This window comes from Pistacia vera, unplaced genomic scaffold, assembly GCF_008641045.1.
Source record: "Pistacia vera cultivar Batoury unplaced genomic scaffold, PisVer_v2 Contig476, whole genome shotgun sequence".
Taxonomy (NCBI): domain Eukaryota; kingdom Viridiplantae; phylum Streptophyta; class Magnoliopsida; order Sapindales; family Anacardiaceae; genus Pistacia; species Pistacia vera.
The window spans coordinates 114,248-138,106 of NW_022196308.1; the positions used below are offsets into that span (position 1 = coordinate 114,248).

The 23,859-nt window shown below is 36.3% G+C and overlaps 3 protein-coding genes across 3 annotated transcripts; 1 reads left to right on the forward strand and 2 right to left on the reverse strand.

The window, feature by feature from the left end:
- Positions 1-47: 47 nt before the first annotated feature.
- Positions 48-1,789, reverse strand: LOC116146343. Its single transcript, XM_031431757.1, has one exon. The coding sequence runs from the start codon at positions 1,682-1,684 to the stop codon at positions 329-331; it is 1,356 nt and encodes a 451-aa protein (XP_031287617.1). The 5' UTR covers positions 1,685-1,789; the 3' UTR covers positions 48-328.
- Positions 1,790-2,359: 570 nt separating this feature from the next.
- Positions 2,360-11,435, reverse strand: LOC116146316 (WD repeat and HMG-box DNA-binding protein 1). The gene is made up of 12 exons (XM_031431722.1): positions 11,060-11,435; positions 9,445-10,550; positions 9,069-9,245; positions 8,810-8,923; positions 7,233-7,337; positions 6,785-6,919; positions 6,642-6,697; positions 3,984-4,086; positions 3,775-3,891; positions 3,429-3,555; positions 3,158-3,288; positions 2,360-3,063 (listed from the first exon to the last, which is right to left on the reverse strand). Exons 1-12 carry the CDS (start codon positions 11,337-11,339, stop codon positions 2,623-2,625), a joined length of 2,892 nt encoding a protein of 963 aa, XP_031287582.1. The 5' UTR covers positions 11,340-11,435; the 3' UTR covers positions 2,360-2,622.
- Positions 11,436-20,878: 9,443 nt separating this feature from the next.
- Positions 20,879-21,440, forward strand: LOC116146317. Its single transcript, XM_031431723.1, has 2 exons — positions 20,879-20,985; positions 21,068-21,440. The coding sequence occupies exons 1-2, from the start codon at positions 20,904-20,906 to the stop codon at positions 21,418-21,420; spliced, it is 435 nt and encodes a 144-aa protein (XP_031287583.1). The 5' UTR covers positions 20,879-20,903; the 3' UTR covers positions 21,421-21,440.
- The last annotated feature ends 2,419 nt before the right edge of the window (positions 21,441-23,859 follow it).

Sequence of the window (23,859 nt, forward strand, 5' to 3'; positions counted from 1 at the left end):
GACAAATAAGTGAAAAAGAATTATACTTTGAATACAGCATATATTACATTTTACACTTGTTCCAAAAACATTCTAGTGCCTAAGATTTAATTAAAAAAAAAAAAAGCCAAAAACACAGCCAATATATACATTCAAAATTATTTAAATTCAAAAATCATGATTACAATGCAGTCATTGAACATTCTTATACTCCCACTAAAACTTTAAATACCAAAAATTTCTCACAATCTTCATGTAAATAGATTAATTTTTTTCCCAACAGCAATATCTTTAAATAACCTAGTGCTCATTAAGAAACTTCAAAATCATATGTGAACATGAGTCACCATCACTGGCCACGAGCAGCTCTCTGGGTTCTCCTCCTCTCATACCCAGGATCATCTGTGGGTAACTCATAGCGACAGACAGGACATGTATTCCTAATCCCAAGCCACGGTATAATGCAATCTCCATGATACCGATGGGTGCAGGGCAACTGCTTTGCTTTCTCTCCAACACCAATATCGTCCTTACATACTGCACAAACTGCATTATTACTCTCCACATCCTCTTGAGTCAGAACCACCAGTGGAAGATTGGCAATAGCTGATTTTGAGGCTGGGGGTCTACCCATCCATGCATTCTCATTCTCAGCAAACTGCCCAAAAAACATCTCATACTCTGCAGTATGAAAAAAGTCATCATGATCACCAAAATAAGGTTCGTTATGATTATCCATTTCAGGATTTGTCTCCAAATTATTAGCATTTAACAAAACTTCCCACTCCAAATTCCCAAATCCTCCTACTCTTTCCACACTAACAACATCTTCAGGGGCAATTATCGGTGAAATGGAAAGCGAAATTGAATTTTCATCATCATTTTCATCAACAAACGTATTAAAAATCTCCCTCTCATCAACACGACCATCAACTTCCTCCCATTCAAAATCTTCATTGGTTTCTCTATTATCCTCCACATTAAGTGAATCCCAACAAAGACGAATGCTTGTAACATCATCAAGATGATCTTCACTCACATACTCATCCTCCGAATGCAAACCCAAATCCCCTAAAGCAACTTCACGCTGATTCCCATCATCAGATTCCGAATCTGAACTAAACCCAATAACCCGAACACCCGAGGATCCCGCCTCACCTGAAACCCTCCTCTCAACAAAGAAATCATCTTCATTACAATCAAAAACATTAAGATTGATATTGCTAAAATTACGGGAATTATCCTCATTACTCTCACGAATATTCAAAACCCCAAACCCTAACCCTAGACCAAAATCGACATCCAAATGTTCAATACCTATATCACTATTCTCTCCAATTACACCAAAACCCGACCCATTTAAAGGATCCGAGACTAACCCACTACCACTATCATCATCACCACCACCACCAATTACCTGAGACTGCTCGACGCGTTGTTGAAACAGATCCATGACGAAATGAACCTGATTCTCGCGATGGTCGAAGAGATCTGAGGTGTTGGCAATCAACGAATCGGAGTCAGAGACGTCATCGTGAAAACGAACGGCGGATTGACGGCGAGAATAGGAAGGCGCGGATAATTCGGTATCGGAAGTGTAGATGTCGAAGTCGGGGTGAGACCAGTAGGGAAGAGAATCTAGGGTTAGGGTTTCGTCATCCAATTCGTGCTGAAGGTGAAGGTAAGAAGAAGAGACCTGAGCCATGTTTTTGTTTTTGCTTTTGTTTTTGTGTTTGGAAAAACAAAGAAAACAAAAATAGATGCTGTTTTTGGGTAATAGATTTTGAAGGGCGTTTTGGTTGTCAGGTGGATAAGTTGGTGGTGGGCCTGTTGGCTTTGGGGAGGTTGTTATGCGGTAAATTACGAAAGTTTCATTGTGTGGGAAAGTTTTGTGGTTGTGGAGATATTGGAGTGTTTTGTCATTTTCGTAATTATCGTTGTTGCTGTTTAGTAGATCTAAAAGTCAACAAGGCGCATTTCTTGCCGCGTGTGGGTGCATACTTCTTATCATTTTCGTTAGAATTTAACATTTCAAAATATTGATTTAAAATTGAATTTATAAAATAGTAATACTATATATAAAAATTATTTTCTATAAACACATATAATAATTTTGTATGTTTGATATATATACTAACTGTTAAATTTATTGGATCAAAACACGCGAGTTTGTATGTAGGATTTTGTATAAAAAGATTATATAAATGGTATTGTTCTTTCCAAAATTATAAAAATATGAATCTGTCCGCTTATTTAATGCAAATTTTCCAAAAATAGAATTGTTCCGAATGATTATTTTTAAATATACCATGAAGAACTTGACCCATTTGATTAAAGGAAAGAAAACTCATAATAAAATAGAAAAATAATTAATTGCTTCCTCACAATCATAAAATAAAGCTACCACAAGAAAGTGTTTGAATAACATATGAAGCTTATGTTTCCTAAATACATATTTACAGATGCAGATCCCATTCCATGGTTTGTTCTAAACCATTGTGCACAAAATTTTGCTCCTTACATGCACAATTATCCCACAAAAATACCCGTTTGGATCATTTCTACAGGATGCACCGGGTGATGTGGTTTCAGTTTAGCACATTCATCTCATCTGTGATCACTCTTTTGTCACATTGGTGAATATCACTTGATTGATGACTTGAAAAAAGGATTAGATGGCCGCTGAGGTTGCGCCTGATCCAATTCTCCAGCTTTCTGCATTTTCTCCTGATTGTTTGTAGGCTTTGACAATGAATTTGCTGGACACCGTGATAGCATCTTGGTTTCGCCCACTTTCGTTACTTCCTCTATATTCCTTGAGCCCCTGATGTTCTCCACCTTTGAAGTTTGGTTTTGATGCAGTAATTCATGACCAAGTTTTACTCCCTCGGTCGGTTTTCCTTTCTTTGTAAATGCAGGGTCGGACAATGTTGCAGATGATGGAATAATAGGTTCTGACATTTTACTTCTTTCGGTTGAAGGTAAGGCCTTGCCAACTGTAACATCATCTCTGATGGGCAATTTGCCGTTTGAGTTCATGTGGGAAGTACTTAGCCTCTCCTTGGCTTCATTAAGCAACCTTTCCTATTATCGAATTAGAGAAATGTGAACAACCACACCACGATATAAATAGAAGTAAAGAACTGCTAAAAGATTTGTTTGATTATTGAAGGTTTACCTCCAGTATGCTGTTGAACCTTTCTGCCAAATTTGGGAGTTTCAGTTTAGTAACAAGCTTTATTGCACCCTGCATTGATTTTTCCAATGATAGAAGCTTCACAAGTTCGGTAGCCCTCACAAGCTTGTCACCTATGACAATTATCACAAGCATGGATATCCGCTTAGAACTTTACAACTGTTTCAGAATTTAGATTATTTGAAGAGAAAAAGGACCACAGAATTAATTTGTATTCACAGTCGTGAGTTTGTTACAAATTTTAAAGACTCACCATTACAGCAAGACGCTATAAGCCTCAAGATGCATCTATCTTGAGATGCTTCTATATTGAAAGCCTCATCGTCAAGTAAACTGGTGTCAAAACCAGCTTCTGCAATTTCTTCCATTCTTTTCTGAGTCTGTAAAATACTTACATATAAGAATTTTATGCAACTGACCATAAGAGAAATTCAATATGACTTCCCAAATGGATGAGAGAGTAGAAGAAAACCAATTATCTGCAATAAAACTGACATTCTCTAAAACAAAACACACTTGTTGACATATAAATTAGTTAAGCTCAAGAACTGATAAGATAGTGAGCATAAACACTGATAGATTAGGTGGGCGAAATTAACCTGCAAGAGATGAATGTTATTCAGTATAAACTCATTTTCAAGGGCTTCTGCTCCCAGGTCAGAGGATGCAAGGGGAAATGAAAGATCTAGCAGAGTGAGAACTGGTTTAGGCATCACCTGTAAAGAAGACAAAAGTAGTTCTTAAACGACTAAAAAAAAAAAAAAGAAAACAATAAATTAGAAGAAGTGTCGGAGGAGTGCAATCCTACCTGAGGGAAAAAGTCAGGGTTTTTACAGACAATACAAAACAACTTCCTTGCATTTAAGCCAACAATCCAATAGTTTTCATCTGACTTCTTCTCTTTACTAGCACTGCATGATAGAGCTTTATTATAGAAAAAGAACCTATCTATATAAAACATATTAATAAATAAATAAAAGAAAATCTCAGTTACGAGAAAAATTCCATGTTCTTAAACAGAAAATTCTTGAACCTGAAGAGTGGAAGCCAGCTGCCACCATATAAGCTTGTATAAACCCTCAATACACCCTGCATATTTTACTCACCAACTTAGTGCCAATGTCAAGGAGCACTATNGAGATATTGGAGTGTTTTGTCATTTTCGTAATTATCGTTGTTGCTGTTTAGTAGATCTAAAAGTCAACAAGGCGCATTTCTTGCCGCGTGTGGGTGCATACTTCTTATCATTTTCGTTAGAATTTAACATTTCAAAATATTGATTTAAAATTGAATTTATAAAATAGTAATACTATATATAAAAATTATTTTCTATAAACACATATAATAATTTTGTATGTTTGATATATATACTAACTGTTAAATTTATTGGATCAAAACACGCGAGTTTGTATGTAGGATTTTGTATAAAAAGATTATATAAATGGTATTGTTCTTTCCAAAATTATAAAAATATGAATCTGTCCGCTTATTTAATGCAAATTTTCCAAAAATAGAATTGTTCCGAATGATTATTTTTAAATATACCATGAAGAACTTGACCCATTTGATTAAAGGAAAGAAAACTCATAATAAAATAGAAAAATAATTAATTGCTTCCTCACAATCATAAAATAAAGCTACCACAAGAAAGTGTTTGAATAACATATGAAGCTTATGTTTCCTAAATACATATTTACAGATGCAGATCCCATTCCATGGTTTGTTCTAAACCATTGTGCACAAAATTTTGCTCCTTACATGCACAATTATCCCACAAAAATACCCGTTTGGATCATTTCTACAGGATGCACCGGGTGATGTGGTTTCAGTTTAGCACATTCATCTCATCTGTGATCACTCTTTTGTCACATTGGTGAATATCACTTGATTGATGACTTGAAAAAAGGATTAGATGGCCGCTGAGGTTGCGCCTGATCCAATTCTCCAGCTTTCTGCATTTTCTCCTGATTGTTTGTAGGCTTTGACAATGAATTTGCTGGACACCGTGATAGCATCTTGGTTTCGCCCACTTTCGTTACTTCCTCTATATTCCTTGAGCCCCTGATGTTCTCCACCTTTGAAGTTTGGTTTTGATGCAGTAATTCATGACCAAGTTTTACTCCCTCGGTCGGTTTTCCTTTCTTTGTAAATGCAGGGTCGGACAATGTTGCAGATGATGGAATAATAGGTTCTGACATTTTACTTCTTTCGGTTGAAGGTAAGGCCTTGCCAACTGTAACATCATCTCTGATGGGCAATTTGCCGTTTGAGTTCATGTGGGAAGTACTTAGCCTCTCCTTGGCTTCATTAAGCAACCTTTCCTATTATCGAATTAGAGAAATGTGAACAACCACACCACGATATAAATAGAAGTAAAGAACTGCTAAAAGATTTGTTTGATTATTGAAGGTTTACCTCCAGTATGCTGTTGAACCTTTCTGCCAAATTTGGGAGTTTCAGTTTAGTAACAAGCTTTATTGCACCCTGCATTGATTTTTCCAATGATAGAAGCTTCACAAGTTCGGTAGCCCTCACAAGCTTGTCACCTATGACAATTATCACAAGCATGGATATCCGCTTAGAACTTTACAACTGTTTCAGAATTTAGATTATTTGAAGAGAAAAAGGACCACAGAATTAATTTGTATTCACAGTCGTGAGTTTGTTACAAATTTTAAAGACTCACCATTACAGCAAGACGCAATAAGCCTCAAGATGCATCTATCTTGAGATGCTTCTATATTGAAAGCCTCATCGTCAAGTAAACTGGTGTCAAAACCAGCTTCTGCAATTTCTTCCATTCTTTTCTGAGTCTGTAAAATACTTACATATAAGAATTTTATGCAACTGACCATAAGAGAAATTCAATATGACTTCCCAAATGGATGAGAGAGTAGAAGAAAACCAATTATCTGCAATAAAACTGACATTCTCTAAAACAAAACACACTTGTTGACATATAAATTAGTTAAGCTCAAGAACTGATAAGATAGTGAGCATAAACACTGATAGATTAGGTGGGCGAAATTAACCTGCAAGAGATGAATGTTATTCAGTATAAACTCATTTTCAAGGGCTTCTGCTCCCAGGTCAGAGGATGCAAGGGGAAATGAAAGATCTAGCAGAGTGAGAACTGGTTTAGGCATCACCTGTAAAGAAGACAAAAGTAGTTCTTAAACGACTAAAAAAAAAAAAAAGAAAACAATAAATTAGAAGAAGTGTCGGAGGAGTGCAATCCTACCTGAGGGAAAAAGTCAGGGTTTTTACAGACAATACAAAACAACTTCCTTGCATTTAAGCCAACAACCCAATAGTTTTCATATGACTTCTTCTCTTTACTAGCACTGCATGATAGAGCTTTATTATAGAAAAAGAACCTATCTATATAAAACATATTAATAAATAAATAAAAGAAAATCTCAGTTACGAGAAAAATTCCATGTTCTTAAACAGAAAATTCTTGAACCTGAAGAGTGGAAGCCAGCTGCCACCATATAAGCTTGTATAAACCCTCAATACACCCTGCATATTTTACTCACCAACTTAGTGCCAATGTCAAGGAGCACTATTCACGGTGGTGACATGATTGGAGAATATAGCAGAGAATACCTTAGAATCAGAGGAACTTAATTGGCCTTCTTCACTGAACCCAAACCATGCTACACTTGAACCGGGAGTTACTGGAAGCCGTCCTTTCAAGGGCTGAGTCCCCTTGGCTACATTGAATACTCTAAACTCTAGCATCTGCTCATTTTTATTTTTTTTCAAATAAAAAGAATCAAGTTACTGTACTACTTTCCAGCAAACAGCAAATATTATCAGCTGAAGAAATCAAAGCCAATTGACTGAACTGCCCTATCTGGGTGACAATTTTTCAAGCGGTGAGCTAACTAGATTATTTTATTCAGAGAACTTTTGGCAGTTAAAAGGTGTACTTTTAAATTTAGTGATGTTTTTGTCAGAACAATTGTTATTAAATTGTTAGAAAAGTGAGCCAGGTTAGCCTCAAACCAATTAGCTGAGTCTAATAAGGATTACAAAAAGCTGAAAAGAAGACCTGATCATTAGAAGGAAGACAATCTGAAACATGAGTGACAACCGCTAGTAGATCTTGAAAGCCCGCTGCCGTCACCACTGGCCCATCAAGGGAGAGAATATGTCTCTGCAAAAAAGTGCACTTAGCAACATTGATAAACACATGGACAAAGCTCTCACAACCACCTAAAAGTAAAAGATTTAAATAAAAGAACTTGAAATAATTGAATTACAACAAAACATATATCTACTAGCAACAAGGTCATCACAGCTTATTTATGAATTGCAAACTTGTCTATCAGCATTTATGCTTGTATTAATAAAATATCGCATGCTATCATCACTAGCAAGCAACTCATTTTTACATCTTGTTAGAGTGAATTATCTCAACACATCTCTTTTTTGCTTGCGATGATTTTAATGTTGAAGTTCACAAAAATATTTATCTATATAAAATAATCAACCAATATGATCTATCATCAACTTTCTGATAAATATCTGTAGTCTGCAGCTACTGTAAATTTGATAAACACAAAAGGGGAGAGCCAGGGGTTGGAGAGTGTTAGGATCCCACATTGAAAGGGAAAAAGGTGGGCATGTGGGTTATAAAGGTTTGGACACCCTCCCTTGGCAAGCCGGATTTCCAAGGAGAGTTCTACCCAAGCCCATGAAAGACCCATGGCCCAGCCCAAAATTGTTGAGTTATTGGATTAGGTTCCTATCAATTGGTATCAGAGCATGATCCTACGCTTATGTGGCAGCGCACGCGTGACAAGCTGACCTTGGGCCCGGGCTGCTACCCAGAGAAAGGGCATGGAGGCCCGAGGGAAAGGGAATCCGCGTAGTCACCCAAAGGGTAAAGAGGCCGACGTAGACGTCGGTTGCGGAAGCGTGGTGGAATGTTAGGATCCCACATTGAAAGGGAAAAGGGTAGGCATGTGGGTTATAAAGGCTTGGACACCCTCCCTTGGCAAGCCGGATTTCCAAAGAGAGTTCTACCTAAGCCCATGAAAGACCCATGGCCCAGCCCAAAATTGTAGGCAGTAGAGATTTGATAAGAAAAGAGCATACAGTAGTCATGAACTCATGCAGTGAAGGCAGAAATTTAGAATGTACAGTGGAGGGCTGCACACGTACATCTTAAACTATTGCCCAAATCATAAAACACAAATGATGATTATATTACAAACCTGCAAACCACCCTCAGTGAAGATGCGAAGAAAATTAAGACTTGTAATTGCAGCCACCCAACCTGTACCAAGTGCCACAACCTTGACTTCTTCTCCTTCAAATCGCATAGACCACTAGTGTTTGGAGCATGCATTACAAGTTAGCATAACAATATTTATTGCAAAAGAATGCATTGTTTGCATAGAAAAAATATGGTCATGTCCAAATTACCAGGTGAAATTAAAGACAAGGTGAAAAAGTGAAATGCAAACAACCTACCTCANAGAGATTTGATAAGAAAAGAGCATACAGTAGTCATGAACTCATGCAGTGAAGGCAGAAATTTATAATGTACAGTGGAGGGCTGCACACGTACATCTTAAACTATTGCCCAAATCATAAAACACAAATGATAATTATATTACAAACCTGCAAACCACCCTCAGTGAAGATGCGAAGAAAATTAAGACTTGTAATTGCAGCCACCCAACCTGTACCAAGTGCCACAACCTTGACTTCTTCTCCTTCAAATCGCATAGACCACTAGTGTTTGGAGCATGCATTACAAGTTAGCATAACAATATTTATTGCAAAAGAATGAATCGTTTGCTTAGAAAAAATATGGTCATGTCCAAATTACCAGGTGAAATTAAAGACAAGGTGAAAAAGTGAAATGCAAACAACCTACCTCACTATTATTTGCCCAGCTGCTAAATGGACGATACATGAGAGAACTCATGTTCTTCTCACCCTTGCAAGGATTTGCAAAAACACTTCCATTTTCATTTAATGCGGCCATTGTGAATCCAAAATAATCAGTCATTGATGGAACTCGAGGACCTCTGCCAGTGTCATGAAAATCTATCTGCATCCCAGAGAGCGTAAACTCTCAGTACATTATACAATAAAACCTAAATTATATACCCTCCTGACTAACAAGAATTATTCTAAGTTTTCAACTAAATTGGCAGATTGATTTTGATGAATCTGTCCCAAAAGGAGCAGAAGAGGAAAAAGAAACAAGAACTGCATTGGAAGCGAAGGATTAAGAACAGCCTAATTACCTCTATATGAGAATATCCATCATGTTCAATTGTGGTTATAGTCCCGAGCATATTGTAACACAAGAAAGACCTCTTTCCTGGCTGTACAGGGGTAGAACCTGGCTGAAAAGCCTCCTGCATTTTTGTCCTATTAGATGTCCTTACACTTGATCTATTTCCCTTATCAAAGTATTCCTTGCGAGTTGTATGAGCTTTTTTCCTGGATTCTTTCTTTGGAAACAAGAAATCATTATTTACATCCTCATCCAGATCTTCATCAACTACAGACTGTTTCCGTAACCTTTTTCTACTAGGTTGTTGAGATTCACCATGGCTATCTTCTCCAAGATCACTTAAACTACCAGATACACTAAGCTCTTGCTCCTCCTCCTCCTCATCAAACAAAAGAAGCCCATTACTGTTCTTTGATCGTGAACTTGGAATACCTTCAGTAGGAGATTTCATTGATGAAGGAACAACTGAATCCCACACACCATATTTTCCTGTAACATCAATTACAGCTAAAGCATTGCCAATAGGCTTCCATGCCATACAACATATTATATCATCAAATTTTTGTCTGTCAATATCCTGCTTCTTATCAACATCCCATATGAGAACTTGCCTATCCAAACCAGAAGTGGCCATGTATTTGCCATTAGGTGACCAAGACAAGAAACAAATAGGTTTTACATGGTCACCTCTCAATGAAAACAACTTTTCAGCTGTGTCTCTATCGTATATCACCACATCATTTTTCAAACCCGGGACAGCCAAGGACTCCCCATCAGGACTCCAGCAAAGTACATTCATTATAGAAAGGTCATAACCAGTGTCAGGAGCAACACCTTTAAGAGTATGTAATGTTACTCCAGACTGAAGTTCCCAGTATATTACTGTCCCAATTGAATCAATAGATGCCAAATATTCACCATTGGGGTCAAAAGCTAAACCAGTGACAGGTCCTTTATGCCCTTTAAGAACCCTTGCAATTGAACCATCAATTGTGTTAATAAGCTTAATGCCTTCATCATCACCAGCAGCAGCCAGCATGCTCCCAGAATTATTAAATGCAAGGACCCGAATTGGCAATGTAAATCTAGTAACATTAGTCTGAAATTCTCCATCTGATAAAAAAGATTGCAAATACTAATCAAGCTACAATCACAAAGACAAGCATAAATGGAGTCGTTGCCACAAGCTGATTAGATGTAACCAAACTATTAAAGCACTCCATTGAGTAAATCAAAATTTTACTAACTAATTCAAGGGAGAACTGGTAATTTTTATGCAGTATTTAGAATATGAAAACAGGAACGGGATTCAGTGTTTTCAATTTCTCTTCTAAAATGAATTTGAAAATGAAAACGGCCTAAATAATACCCTCTAGTGATTGGTTTTAATTTTCAATATAAGTCAAATAACGAAAACATATCCTGAAACACTAAAACTCCAAAGTGGCATTTTCAGCTTTTGTGAATGAAATTGAAAAGATATTTCTGATTTTCGAAAAAATATTTTTACAGAGCAGGCCCATCCTTTTTTGTATTTAATTTAAAAAAAAAATTACCAAAAAAAAAACCTTTAATTCTTCAATTAATCAGAAATAACTAAAACAAACAGCTCTAAATGGTACCTGGAAACTTGTAGAGCTTGACGGAGTGATCAATAGATCCAGAAGCGAGACAAGTGGAATTGGGGCTGAGAGCTAAGGCGGTGACGCCGTCACGATGGTGGCGAAGAATCTTAGGCGGATTTGAAGGAAGGAGAGAGTCGTGGATGGACACTGTGGTTTCTGATGATGAGGCAGTGACCAAGTGTTGCGCCTGTAGGTCCCACAAGATCGAGCAGAATGAGCCATTGCTACCGGCGCTGGACTTGTGCGCTTCTCGCAGCTTCACCGATCGAACTTTCATAGCGGTCGTCTAATTGTTTGCTTAGAAATGGGTTCGTTAGGGTTTTGTGGCAGTTTTTACTTCACTTGTGTCTTTGGATCTGGTTCTGATTTTGGCGGGAAATTTCGGGTGCTTTTTTGGATTTCGCGCTAGGGAAGTGCTGTGTCATGTGGATTAAAAGACGACAATAAAAAGGGTTGAGCTAATTGGGCTAAGAAGAACAAGGAACTAGCCCGTTATTGTCGAATGCTTTAGCCCAAGATCCAAATTATGGGCTTCTTTTTGAGTTAACTTTTGACCCATGAAATTGATTCTATGTATTTAATTAGTGTTTTCTTGATTTCTTTGCTGGCTTGTTTTCTCGCTAATATAATCTTTCATATGACAAGATGTAATACAACCGACCAATAAAAGAGTAAGTGTATTACACTCGCTTTGATGTGACGTAATCTCATTGACCAATTGTATTGCAATATATTGTAAGGAAAACTCTTGTCAATAAAATAACAAATGTATTCCAATCGCGTTGATATAGTATTCTCTCATTGGTAAGTTGTATTGCAACTAGGGTGAAAATCGAGTCGAGCTGCGCGAGTGGCTCAAGTTTGGATTGGCTTTGGCTCGAATTCAATTCAGCATTAATCGAGTTGAGTTCGAGTTCGAGTAGCTTGAATAATCCCACGATTCGAGTTCAATCGCTGTACAAAAAACTCAAAAAGCTCGATTAAGTTCAAAAAGCCTCAACTAAAACTTGATTAAGCTTGACTAAAACTTGATTAATTGAGCTCGAATTCGAAACTGAATTTAACTTTTAGGTATCAAGTTCGAGTTCGATTCATCAGTTTCGATCAGACTCGAACTTAGAACGATAGCAACTGAGTCAGGTTCGAGCACCCAAATACTCAACTCGATTTCACCCCTAATTCCAACATGTTGTATGAAAGACTTCCTCTTTTTTCACCAGAGCAAGAACTCGATTTCACTTTTGAGCCAAATTATTAAGCAGAACAAATAATCAAATATGTATGGTTAATTCGTAATCTGCAGAGTGTATGGCAAGTGAGAAAAAAATAAAATAAAAAGGGAAGAAAGCAATAGAAGAGCACAGGAGCATTCAGACAATATCCTGGTAAAATGATTGATGTTACATAAGTAATAATTGAATAAGATACATCATCATGAGACAACCTTGTTTATAGACAAGAATTCTTATAAAAATAAGGGGAAAAAAAAATGCGATTTCCTCCTGCAACTTCCACCTTACTTGGGCTGTCTTTTTGCTTTTAATATTAGGTCAAATTTTAGGGCATTCTTCTTTCTCTTTGTTAGGCTTCTCTAATTTTCTTAAAGATGAAATTACACGTAAGTTCATGAGACTGCTGGTGATACAAACAGTATCGTTCATCTTGATGATAGTAAAATATGTTTAACAACAAATGCCTTCCATGTGTCAATGTTCTTTAAAGGTAAACCAACTTGTCTTTCTTTAAACCCATTTTGAATTCCAAACTCGCAAACCAAAACCCTAAATTTTCCAACTTGTTAGAAATTTACAGTGCGCATACTCAAATCCACATGAAATTTAGAATCCCTAAACCCTTGAAAGCAGCTCTCCCGTACACTTTAGGGTACAAACTCTCTTAAACCCTAGAAATAATTTGAATGGCAGTTCTTCCACGGCATTGCCTCATCAGAAACATCCCTCTGTTTTTCGAATATTTGTATCTGTTCATGTAAAACTTAACTTTCACAAACACACATAATTCGTCTCCAAGAGTCAATAATTGCCTAATTCTTGTTTTCCCGATGATGAAACTCTGTGGTGGCGTAAAGTATTTTCATTAATGGCCTCTACCGTTAATTTTCACTGCCATTAATAATATATTCTTCAATATATATATAATTAGCTCTCTTAGCCCCTATTGAATGGAGACTAATTAATTAACGGTATTGGTTTAGGTTTAGGTTTAACAAGATTAATTAATTAAAGTTTTAGAAAATAAACAAAAGTACAAATTACGTTTATTTTGTTAAGTATTGACCTTATACAATTTGTAAATGTTAGGGCTATACATATTATATATATGGTGGCACCTAATTTGTAAAGACAGTAAAGTCCTAAAGTTTCATTTTACTGCTGTAAATTAGGCCATGTTTAGTCATAAAAATAAACTTTCTTGTTGATTGATTAAATTCTATGCATATTCATCTATTAATCCTAGTATCTTAATCACACATGTGTCCACACGTGGGTGATCATGTTAGTGTTTATATACTTAATTATGTGATTAGCGTACATGCTTAATTCTTAATCCATCTAACATATCTATGATCAGTTTCAACTTTATATCGAATTAGATTGACTAGTCTGCCCAGATGTCACGATATACTAAGTAAATAAATTGTGAAAATTAATCTTTTAGATTAATTTTTTTTTTTTCCTTTGACATCAGTTTCAAGGCGAACCCAGTGATGAGAAATTGGAGGGCACATCTCGTATTCTAAAGTTGCTAATCTTAATCATATATTAATGTATTTATTTGTTGTTAACCATGCTGGTTTATTGATTCAATGCAAGATCACTTGTCCATGTTTTCGTCAACTGTTTAACTTTGATTCTGCAGCCTCTTGGAATCTACAGTTCCCAATCACCAAGTGCCTTTTTCTCGTTTAAAAATTAATTAATGGAATGAGCTGAAACATATTTACTTTATTAAATAAATATTATTCGCTTTGTTTTTGCTCATTCTTTCTCTTTATTTAAAACATTAGCCTCTATTAAGCTTCAAGGGTTGTATTTAATAAAATCTGGAGATATATATATATATATAGCTGTGTCTTATTAGGTGCAAAGCGAATATCAAAACTTTATATTGAGTTACAGTTTTTTATAAAGTTCGAAAATAATACATATAAGGTTTGGGGAAATGGGAAAAAGAAAATATAAGAAAAACATGATTCTGGAAATTAATTGTTGTCTATTGAACCTAACTTTGAGAAATTGGATAGTATACTACGCCACAATTATCTACTCTTACAATCCAACGTGACACTGATTAGAATTGTCACATCAGCTTCATCACACCAAGCGTTAAATGATTTGACTAAACACAAAAAATGTTTTTTAGGAGGAACGTCATTGTTCCTTATGAAGGAACGTGTTTCATTCATAAGGAATGATTGTTCCTATGAATGAACAATCATTCCTTAGGGCATCTCCAATCCACGCCAAAAGGTGCAAAAAACACCAAATGCGTGGGGTGGTACTCCAACCCACGCTAAACACTGCGCCAAAATGGCGGGCCACTGTAGCAAAAATAAAAAAAATATATTTTTTTAAAATTTTGTTTTGTTTTTTTTTTTTTTTTGTTAAGTTAATTTGAGTATTAAATTTTACACCAAAAATCACATCAAATTTGAGTATTTGTATTTAATTTAATTTGATTATTATTATAATAATAAATTTAAATAAGATATAATTTAAAAAATGATGAAAATTAAAAATAGAACTTTATTCAATGCAAATATTAAACTACAATAACTCAAAATAAAAATTAACACTAATTAAGCACTAAAATTAAAGAAATACAAACATAAACTAAAATAACAATTTAGTATTCCGGTAGATTAGTTCCGGATCCAGTAAGATCATCAAAATATTGAAAAAAAACTTGAATAGACAATACATCTTTTTGAATAAGCCACAATCTCAAAAGCTTGAATAGACAACACATCTTTTTGAATAAGCCACAAAGCTCAAAAATGAATGGACAACACATCTTTTGATAAGCTACAAATCTCAAAGCTTGAATGGACAACACATCTTTTTGAATAAGCACAAATCTAAAAGCTTGAATGGACAATACATCTTTTGAATAAGCCACAAAGCTCAAAAGCTTGAATGGACAACACGTCTTTTGAATAAGCACAAAGCTCAAAGCTTGAATGGACAACACATCTTTTTGAATAAGTTACAAAGCTCAAAGCTTGAATGGACAACACATCTTTTTGAATAAGCCACAAAGCTCAAAAGCTTGAATGGACAACACATCTTTTGAATAAGCCACAAGCTCAAAAGCTTGAATGGACAACACATCTTTTTGAATAAGCACAAATCTCAAAAGTTTGAATGGACAAACACATCTTTGAATTATTATTTTTTTATCTAGAATAGTGTTTTCTTCAACTATAAAACCTCATACCAAATCAACTTCCAAATCATTCACTAATATATCTACAAGATGAATTTCAATTTTGGAGGTCCATCTCATTTATCATCTTCTAATTCATCATCATTTTCCGACAATGAAATTGATGATGAGGAATGATGAATGATCTTGAAGCAATGATGCGAGCAAGAAGCAATCCTTCGCATGAGAGCTAACACAACCTCCTCCTCCTTCACTATCTCAATCAATAGAACAACCAGGTGATCGTAGAGGATCAATTCCTGGTCATAGAGTCATAATGCAACCGAGAAACTGCGATCGCAATTGTTCAAAGATTATTTTGCCGAGAATCCACGGTTTAATGATTCCATGTTTCGCCGATGATTTATGTCTCGCAATTTATTCATTCTATTGTTGATCAGGTGAAAGGTCATGACAACTCTGTTACAACGAAGGGATGGGCTCGATAGGCTCGGATGTTCTGCTTTTCAAAAATAAAAGCGGTATTCCGGATGTGGCGTATAGTTGTAACGCCCACTTGAGGTACGTGTTATTGTTTCCTCTTTCGCTCTTATTTGAGTTGGTTTTATTGATTTTTGTTGATGATGTTATGTTGATGTGCCCTGAATTTTGGTTGAAAATAGAAGAATTTGAGTGTACCAAGCTTCGCCGGGCGAAGAAGAAATCTTCGCCGCGGCGAAGACGGGTTGAAACCAAGGGTGAAACTCTCTGGATAGTTTTGCCGCGGCGACAAAGGTGCTTCGCCGCGGCGACAGGCCGATTAAAATGTTGAGTGGTTTAGACATTTTCTTCTCAAGGGCTATTTGACATTTAACCCTAATTAGCAGGAAAAGTGGGGAGTGAATGTAAGGATTTTTCATGGAGAATATGTGATATGGGGTGAGTTTGTGAAGATCAAAGGATATGGATGGAATTTCCATAGAAGAAAATAGGGCAAAATGGGAATGAGTGTGTTTTATATCTTTAAAAGGAATTAGAATCAAAGAAAACCCCTCATTCTCTTCTTCTCAAACGCAACTCTTTATTCTACTCCTCTCAACTCTCTTTCTTTTGATCAGGATTTCCAAGGGATTTTGAAGTGATTTGAGGTATAGAAAACAACCTAAGGCTTCCAAGGTAAGGATTTCTCCTTAAGTGTGTGGATTTTGATTTTAGTTCATTTTGGTTTTTGAGGGTTTTCATTCTTTTGGTTAAGAGTAGAGAGAATAGTCAAGGAAACCAAGTGGAAAGAAGATTTGGTGAAGTTCTCCCTAGCAAGTAAGTAAAACCAACCCAAGTTGAAATTCATGAAATTTCTTGATTGGGTTTTGATAGAAATGATGTATGTATTTGATGTGCATGTATTATGCCATGTATGGAGTATTAAATGGAGATTTCTATGCTTGTGAATGTTAATACCTTGCAAATATGAGAATGGGTTGTTAGATTGGCAAGGTAGATGAGATGGAATTGAAGGGGTGTTATGGAATCCTTTTTGGAAGTGTGTTGTTGACAGGTTATTATGACTTTGTGAAGGGGTTTTCCCCATTTTGGATGGTTAGGAAAAGTTTTAGATTCATGGCTATGATAGAGTTTATAGTGCAATGAGTTATTTGATGAAATGCCAATAGAGAATTGAGTGTGAGTAATGAACCTAATTTTTGCAACATTGCATGTTGGCATTTCACAAGTGCATTAGTAGAGATGAATCATCCGTGCATTGTTATGCATTGACAAGTGACCAACAAAGAGTAGGGAACTTTGTGTATAGAAATACCCTATGAGTAGAGAGCTTAGTGGGTAAAATTACTCTAAGGGTAGAGAGCTGAAAAAAGCTACAATAGAATGAGTAGAAGAGTAGTATAGTTGGATGATGCTTTGTGATCATCACCGACCGTTATGGGAATCGGATTGATGCTTTTGATCATCATCCGAATAGCCTTGGAGAGATGGGTCGAGCTTAGTGATCGTCACCCAATGAGTAATAGGAATGGGTAGATGCTTTGTGACCATACCCGATTAGTTAAGAGATATGTTGTTGATGCTTGTGATCATCATCAACGGCTAGTAGAACAGGTTGATGCTTTGTGATCATCACCGATAGTGACTAGAGACGGGTAAATGCTTGGTGATCATTACCCAAAATTCATGAGGAACGGGTAGGTGCTAGGGATCTCCACCGATAGTTAGGAGGAACCGAGTTGGTGCTTTGTGATCCTCACTCGGTAGTCACAAAAAGAGTTGGTACTGTGTGAATTCACCCGAGCCATAGAGAGTGAGATGGTGCTGTGTGAACGCCATCCGGCCGTACCTCGATAAGATGAGACCATGATGTTTTAGAAACAGAAATAGAAACGAATTAGAAAAGGAAAGAATTAAGAGTCACACACGGGGACAGACAGTTAGAGAGTTTTACTTACTGAGCATTATTTGTGCTCACCCGTTATTTTCCTTTGTGGATGGAGGTTTAGGTGTTGATGCGGTTGGAGGGGCGTCGGCGCGCGAGGAGCAATAGCTACACTGTTCCCCTATTTTGTCTTTTAAATGCACTTTTGTAACAGTAACCTTTGTGTATAAAAGACATGTGAATTGTAATGAAAAGAAACATTTTGGGCCCAATTTTTCATTGTTAATTGCATGCATTGTACAGTTTTCAGTAGGTGTTACAATGGTCTACCGGCGAGATGCTACTGATGAGTATATAAAATAGGCGAGTCTACAACCATTGAAAGTTTGAAGAGATTTGTCGTGCTGTTGTTGGGGTATTTGCAGAACGATATCTAAGATCACCTAATGCTAATGATGTTGCAAGGCTACTTCATATTGGTGAACAACGTGGTTTTCCAGGAATGTTGGGTAGTTTAGATTGTATGCACTGGAAGTGGAAAATGTCCAACAGCTTGGGCAGGACAATATGCTGGTCGTAGTGATCCCAACTATATTCTCGAGGCTGTAGCTGATTGATCTTGGATATGGCATGCATTTTTTGGTTTGCCAGGTTCCAACAAGACATTAAGTGTTGGAGGCAACTCATTTGTTGCCAACCTAACTCAAGGTATTGCGCCTCCCGCTCATTATAGCATTCAAGGAAAAGATTATAATATGGGTTATATTTAGCTGATGGTATATACCCAAAGTGGTCTACTCTCGTACAAACTATTCACGATCCACGTGGTCCCAAAAAAAAATTATTTGCAATGAAACAGGAAAGATGTAGAAAAGATGTGGAACGTGCGTTTGGAGGTCTCCAATCGCGATTTGCATTGTGCAGGACCGACACGTTTTTGGGATAAAAATATTTACTGATATAATGACTACGTGTATTATTATGCACAAAATGTAAATCGAGGATGAACGCAATGTTGATGCATCGATTGAGAATCAGATGGAAGCGCCAACTCCCGAAGTTGAAATTGTCATAGATGAGAATGTCCGATTTCGAAATTTCTTGCTCGACATAAACAAATCAGGATACAGAGGCTCACCATGCTCTTCGAAATTCATTAATTGATCATTTGTGGGAAGAACAACTAATTTGGAAAATTAAATTACTATCAATATGGAATTTTACCTTTGTGTTGTTGTTGTTGTTTTTTTTTTTTTTTTTTTTTTTTTTGTATCTTTTATATTAGATGTAATGTTTTCTATAATGTTTTTCTATATTAAATGTAATGTTTATTTGATTAAATAAATGCTTAATTATATTAAATTAGTATAATTTTCAAAATAATTATTATTTAATAAAAATATCATTCCCAATATTTAATTAATATATACAAAAATAATAAGTGAAATGGATTAATTGTTGATTATTACAATAAAAGAAAAAAAGAATATTCTAAAGAATATTATAGGGAATATTTTTTTTGGTGCAATATTTGATGTTGTGGGTTGGAGATGGAATAGTGTTTTGCACCAATTTGGTGCAATTTTGCACCAAATTGGTGCAATGGGTTGGAGATGGTCTTATGAATGAATGATCGTTCATCTCTAAGGAATAGTCGTTCATCCCTAGAAAGAACAACCATTTATATTTAGTTAAAGACGTCAATAGACGTAGTAGTGTCAACTCCTATGTTAGGGTTGTAACAGAAGATTATGAAATTGAGTTGTAAATGAAGTGTTTTTTATCTAGGCTATATATATTCTATTCTATTATAAGAAGATTCAACTTGTTAAGTGTTACATTAATTAATTGCATATCCACATCCTCATTAGAGCTTTCTTAAATATAATTAAACTAAATATTTGCAGCGTTTAATTCCTTAACGAGGTCAAAAGGCAATAGGTCGTCGATTTATTGCAGAAACTAATCAATTTAATTATCTGAGATGCAATGCTAAAATATATTTTAATCTAATTAATAAATATCTATCGTGCACCACATGCAATATTTGTTTTAGTAGCTTCATACTTTAGATTAATTAATTAAATTAAATGTAAGCTTAATCAACACTTAACTACAGCTCTCACAGCACATTCACAAAGGACAATTTTTTTTTTTTTTGAAGTTCAAACCTTTTAATAAAAAAATTTTATTTACAATTTTATTCTCTCATTTAAAATTTCTAATATTTTAAATTATAAATATAATGAAACTAGCATGTGGTTGCTCTAAGAGTGATAATCCCTAGCTTGTAGTTAGGGTTTAGGCTTAAAATTTTAATCTGTATTCTGTTTCTCCCCAACCAGACTTGATCACAAAGCTCAAACTGGTCCCCAGAAACCTGTTATTCTCAGTCAAACCCTCACCGAGGTCAGTCAACCCTGCCCTCAAGCCTAATGATTTAATCAAAGTTAGAAACCTAAGGCTATAGTTTGTTGAATTATTTTAAGCCTGGTTTGTTTCCACTACCTTAAAAAACTGTGCCTTGGTCCAACTTTGGCAGCCGTGAATCTCTTTTACTGATTCACATCTTTTACATTACACCTTATGATCAATATTAACGCGAAAAATTTACCTTTGGAAAGTTTAATTTATATGTTTGTATGGGGAGTAGAGTTGCAGAAGTTTATAAAAATGAAATCTATGAAGCTTTTTGTGTAGCCAAAGCTTGGTCACCAAGACAAAACTCTCCTCGTTGCATGCATGGCGGCAGACAGGCGCTAACACCCGTATCTTCCATTCCACGCGATCGTAGACCTTTTCCCTAACATTTTTGAAGCCAACCCAGAAAACAATTTCAACTTTTCAACTCAAGTTTTGAACACCGCTTTGGTTTTTTAAGTTTCCCAAAGTAACTACATGTTCTTATGAATTATATTTTATCAAGAAATTGGAATAAAAGTAAGCGTTGGAACCGCAGCTTTGACTTGGGTTGGAATCTATAAAGACCCTCTTCTCTTCTACTTGACATCTCTATGTTGTTGCCGTTGAATAATTAAGTGATTACCCAAAGAAGAAAGGAAGCCAAAAATGGCGCCGTTAAGGTTCATTTGTTTTTTGCTTGTGTTGGTTTTGGTTTATGTAAGAGACTCCACTGCGCAAACCCACCAAGGTATTTAAGTTTCTTTTCGAGTCAGGATAAATGAGATTTAATTTTATGCATAAAGCTTGAGCGATGTTTGTTGAATTTGCAGATATGAAGAAAAGTGTGGCTGCACATGGAAGAGAGCTTGAAGCTGCCGGAAGAAGCTCGACAAATGTTGAAAAGGATGATGGTGTTCCTGGCGTGGCTGTGCTTGGAGGACGGAAAAGGATGTTGAAAAGGGGCTTGGCGAAAGAGGAAGTTTTGAATCGAGAAGATTCAATTTCAGGTGCAGCTCACTCTGTAGGAAACTGTAATCGTAGAAGGAAAGGAATTTTGAATGTAGAATGCAAACTGAGGAAGAGAGGTCCTCAACCTCATCATAAGAAGGTCAAAATGGGTGGTTTCACAGCTTTTAGTGCTGATTATCATGTCCCAAAATCCCATCCACCTAGGAATAACTGAGGAAATGCAGTACTGAAGCTAGCACACATATAGCAAGAGTTATTTTGTCGACTCTTCCAATTCACACATATAGCAAGAGTTATTTTGTCGACTCTTCCAATTTTGTTTAATTTTTCAGTAGTTTGTTCTTTCTTTTTGATAGATTTTGTACTGAGTTCATGTATGTGCGGAAGAATATCATACTTGTATGTAAACAAAAAGAAATATTTCAATGTGGAAAAACAATTTCTTCTAAAAATGTCCCACATCTAATATATATTCCATTTCTTTCTACAGTATGCTTGATCTTTATATGTTTTAAGGATACACATCGCTTGGATTAATTAATGACCAGTAACATGAGTGATTGTTTATTGATATATATAAAACTGTTGACCCAAATTACATAAAATTAACCAAGTAAATTAATTAAGGCAAAACGGTGTTTATATTTTCAATTGTCGGGATGCAGGTAAGGATTATGCTCTTAATATGAAGCACTCAGGGAACTCAGAACTCTTACAAAATCAGCAGGTCTTTCATCTCTTACTTCTTCTATATGTATATATATGTATTTCATTTTAATTCTTTCTTCAAGATATAAAATTTTAATGTTTTTATAGGATGAAAGAAGCGTGGTGAAGGCAAAGTTACTGAACTCTGCAAGCCTGGAAAATTCTTGGATGAAGTCAGTTGATCTCACTAGTACAAGTAGATTGGCAGGTTCCCCAGAAAATTCAGAAAAAAGAGAACTCCAAGATTCTGGTGATAACTTTAGGAATGTTCAATCTCAGAAGCTTCTTGATGCTGCTGATGATGAAATTGTGAAGCTGATGAGCAAAGATTACCAAGGACACACTCCTAGCCGTCCTCCAATCCACAATAACCAGCCTTTGAACGAAGAACATGTGATACCATAATCTTGTTTTCTTTCCAAATTTTGGTCGTATTCCTGTAGGAAGAGCTAGAGTTCTCCTTTCCCTTTTATTTTTCTCCAGCTAAATTTTCATAAATTAGAAACTGGAATGATGTATACTTATATTTCATCTTTTGCTTCAAGGATGCATGATAACTAATTTTGCAGCTGAAATTAATATCACTTTTTGTATTTGAAACCGCAGCTTAGCATACTGGCTTAACCTTATCATTGTTTCCATGACACATCTAAGCTAAGTGAACACGTTATTGCATTTCATTGTAGTTAGTTAATCAACTAGTTTTTTCAGAAGTAAATTGTGAATCTAATTTTTTCAGAAGCTGAAATGGGGTAGGAACTTAGCAGTAAGTGCAGAAGTTGAGTTAAGATTTAAACCAACCTGCTCCAACTTTCAGTCGCTTATTCAACGACAATTTAACACGATTAGCAGTGTGGAATGAGGAAGTCCGCAAACAATGTTTGGCATTAAGCCACTACACAAAAACAGATCATTCAACCGAACAGAGCAGGCCGAGTTCTTGAGATAGATGGACCAGGCTTAATTTCATCCTGCTGGTATTTGAGTTATTTGATTTTTTTCTTTTTTTTGGAAATGTTAAATATGTATTAAAGAAAGAAAAAAATACAAAATACGAGAGACATACTCTCAGAGAAGGTCAAAATTGACCTAAACGGATGTGTCCATCGTTTTCAACATGCAAGCAAAAAAGATGGGCACAACTGCTAAAAAAAGGAGCATGCAAGTTCTATAGAGAGAGGACACAACACAAGGACTTTAAGGGAGCGCGCAGGCTCTATAGAAAAAGAGGCAGGGGTGCAAGCGTCCTAAGGAGCACACATGCTCTAGAAAAACAAACAAAGCAAAATCAGTCTAGCAGGCGTGGGATGGCTCTAAGCTAAGGAATAATGTCATACTTAGAGGCCAAGTCGCAGACTAGATCTCAGACTAAGGTGAAAATCTCATCAATGGCAACACGCTGGGTCTTGCTCTCATGATTGAACACACGATTATTCATTTCATACCAGAGGAAATAAACTGTGGCGAAGAGGAGTAACCGTGCAAGGAGGTGCCTGAAGTCACCCTTACGACGAAAGTGAAGACTGTCCACTGGAGAGTAGAAGGCCAGGAGAAAGGAGGCCAAGTCAGGAGGGTTTTAGCAGACACCTCTTCCTAAACCGATGCAAAGAAGGTGCAACTAATGAAAATGTGCTCGTGGGTCTCAGATGCAGAGCCGCGAAGAACACACTCAAGAGGAAGCTATGAGGACGTGGGCCTGTAGGCGGTCCATAGTGCGTAGTCTACCCGGAGAGACTAACCATAGAATGAGTGAGTGCCTGGGGATGTCCCGGGAACCACAACCGCAACAGGTGGTGCCGTGGGCCTCCCAATTATCAAATGCGACACCACTTCACTACAGCCAGCCTAAAATGGCATCACCACACTGCCATCGCATCCAAAGGTTGAAACGTACTTCACGGCCACCAACCACGAGCACGCAACTAGCTAACAAATACCCACTTGA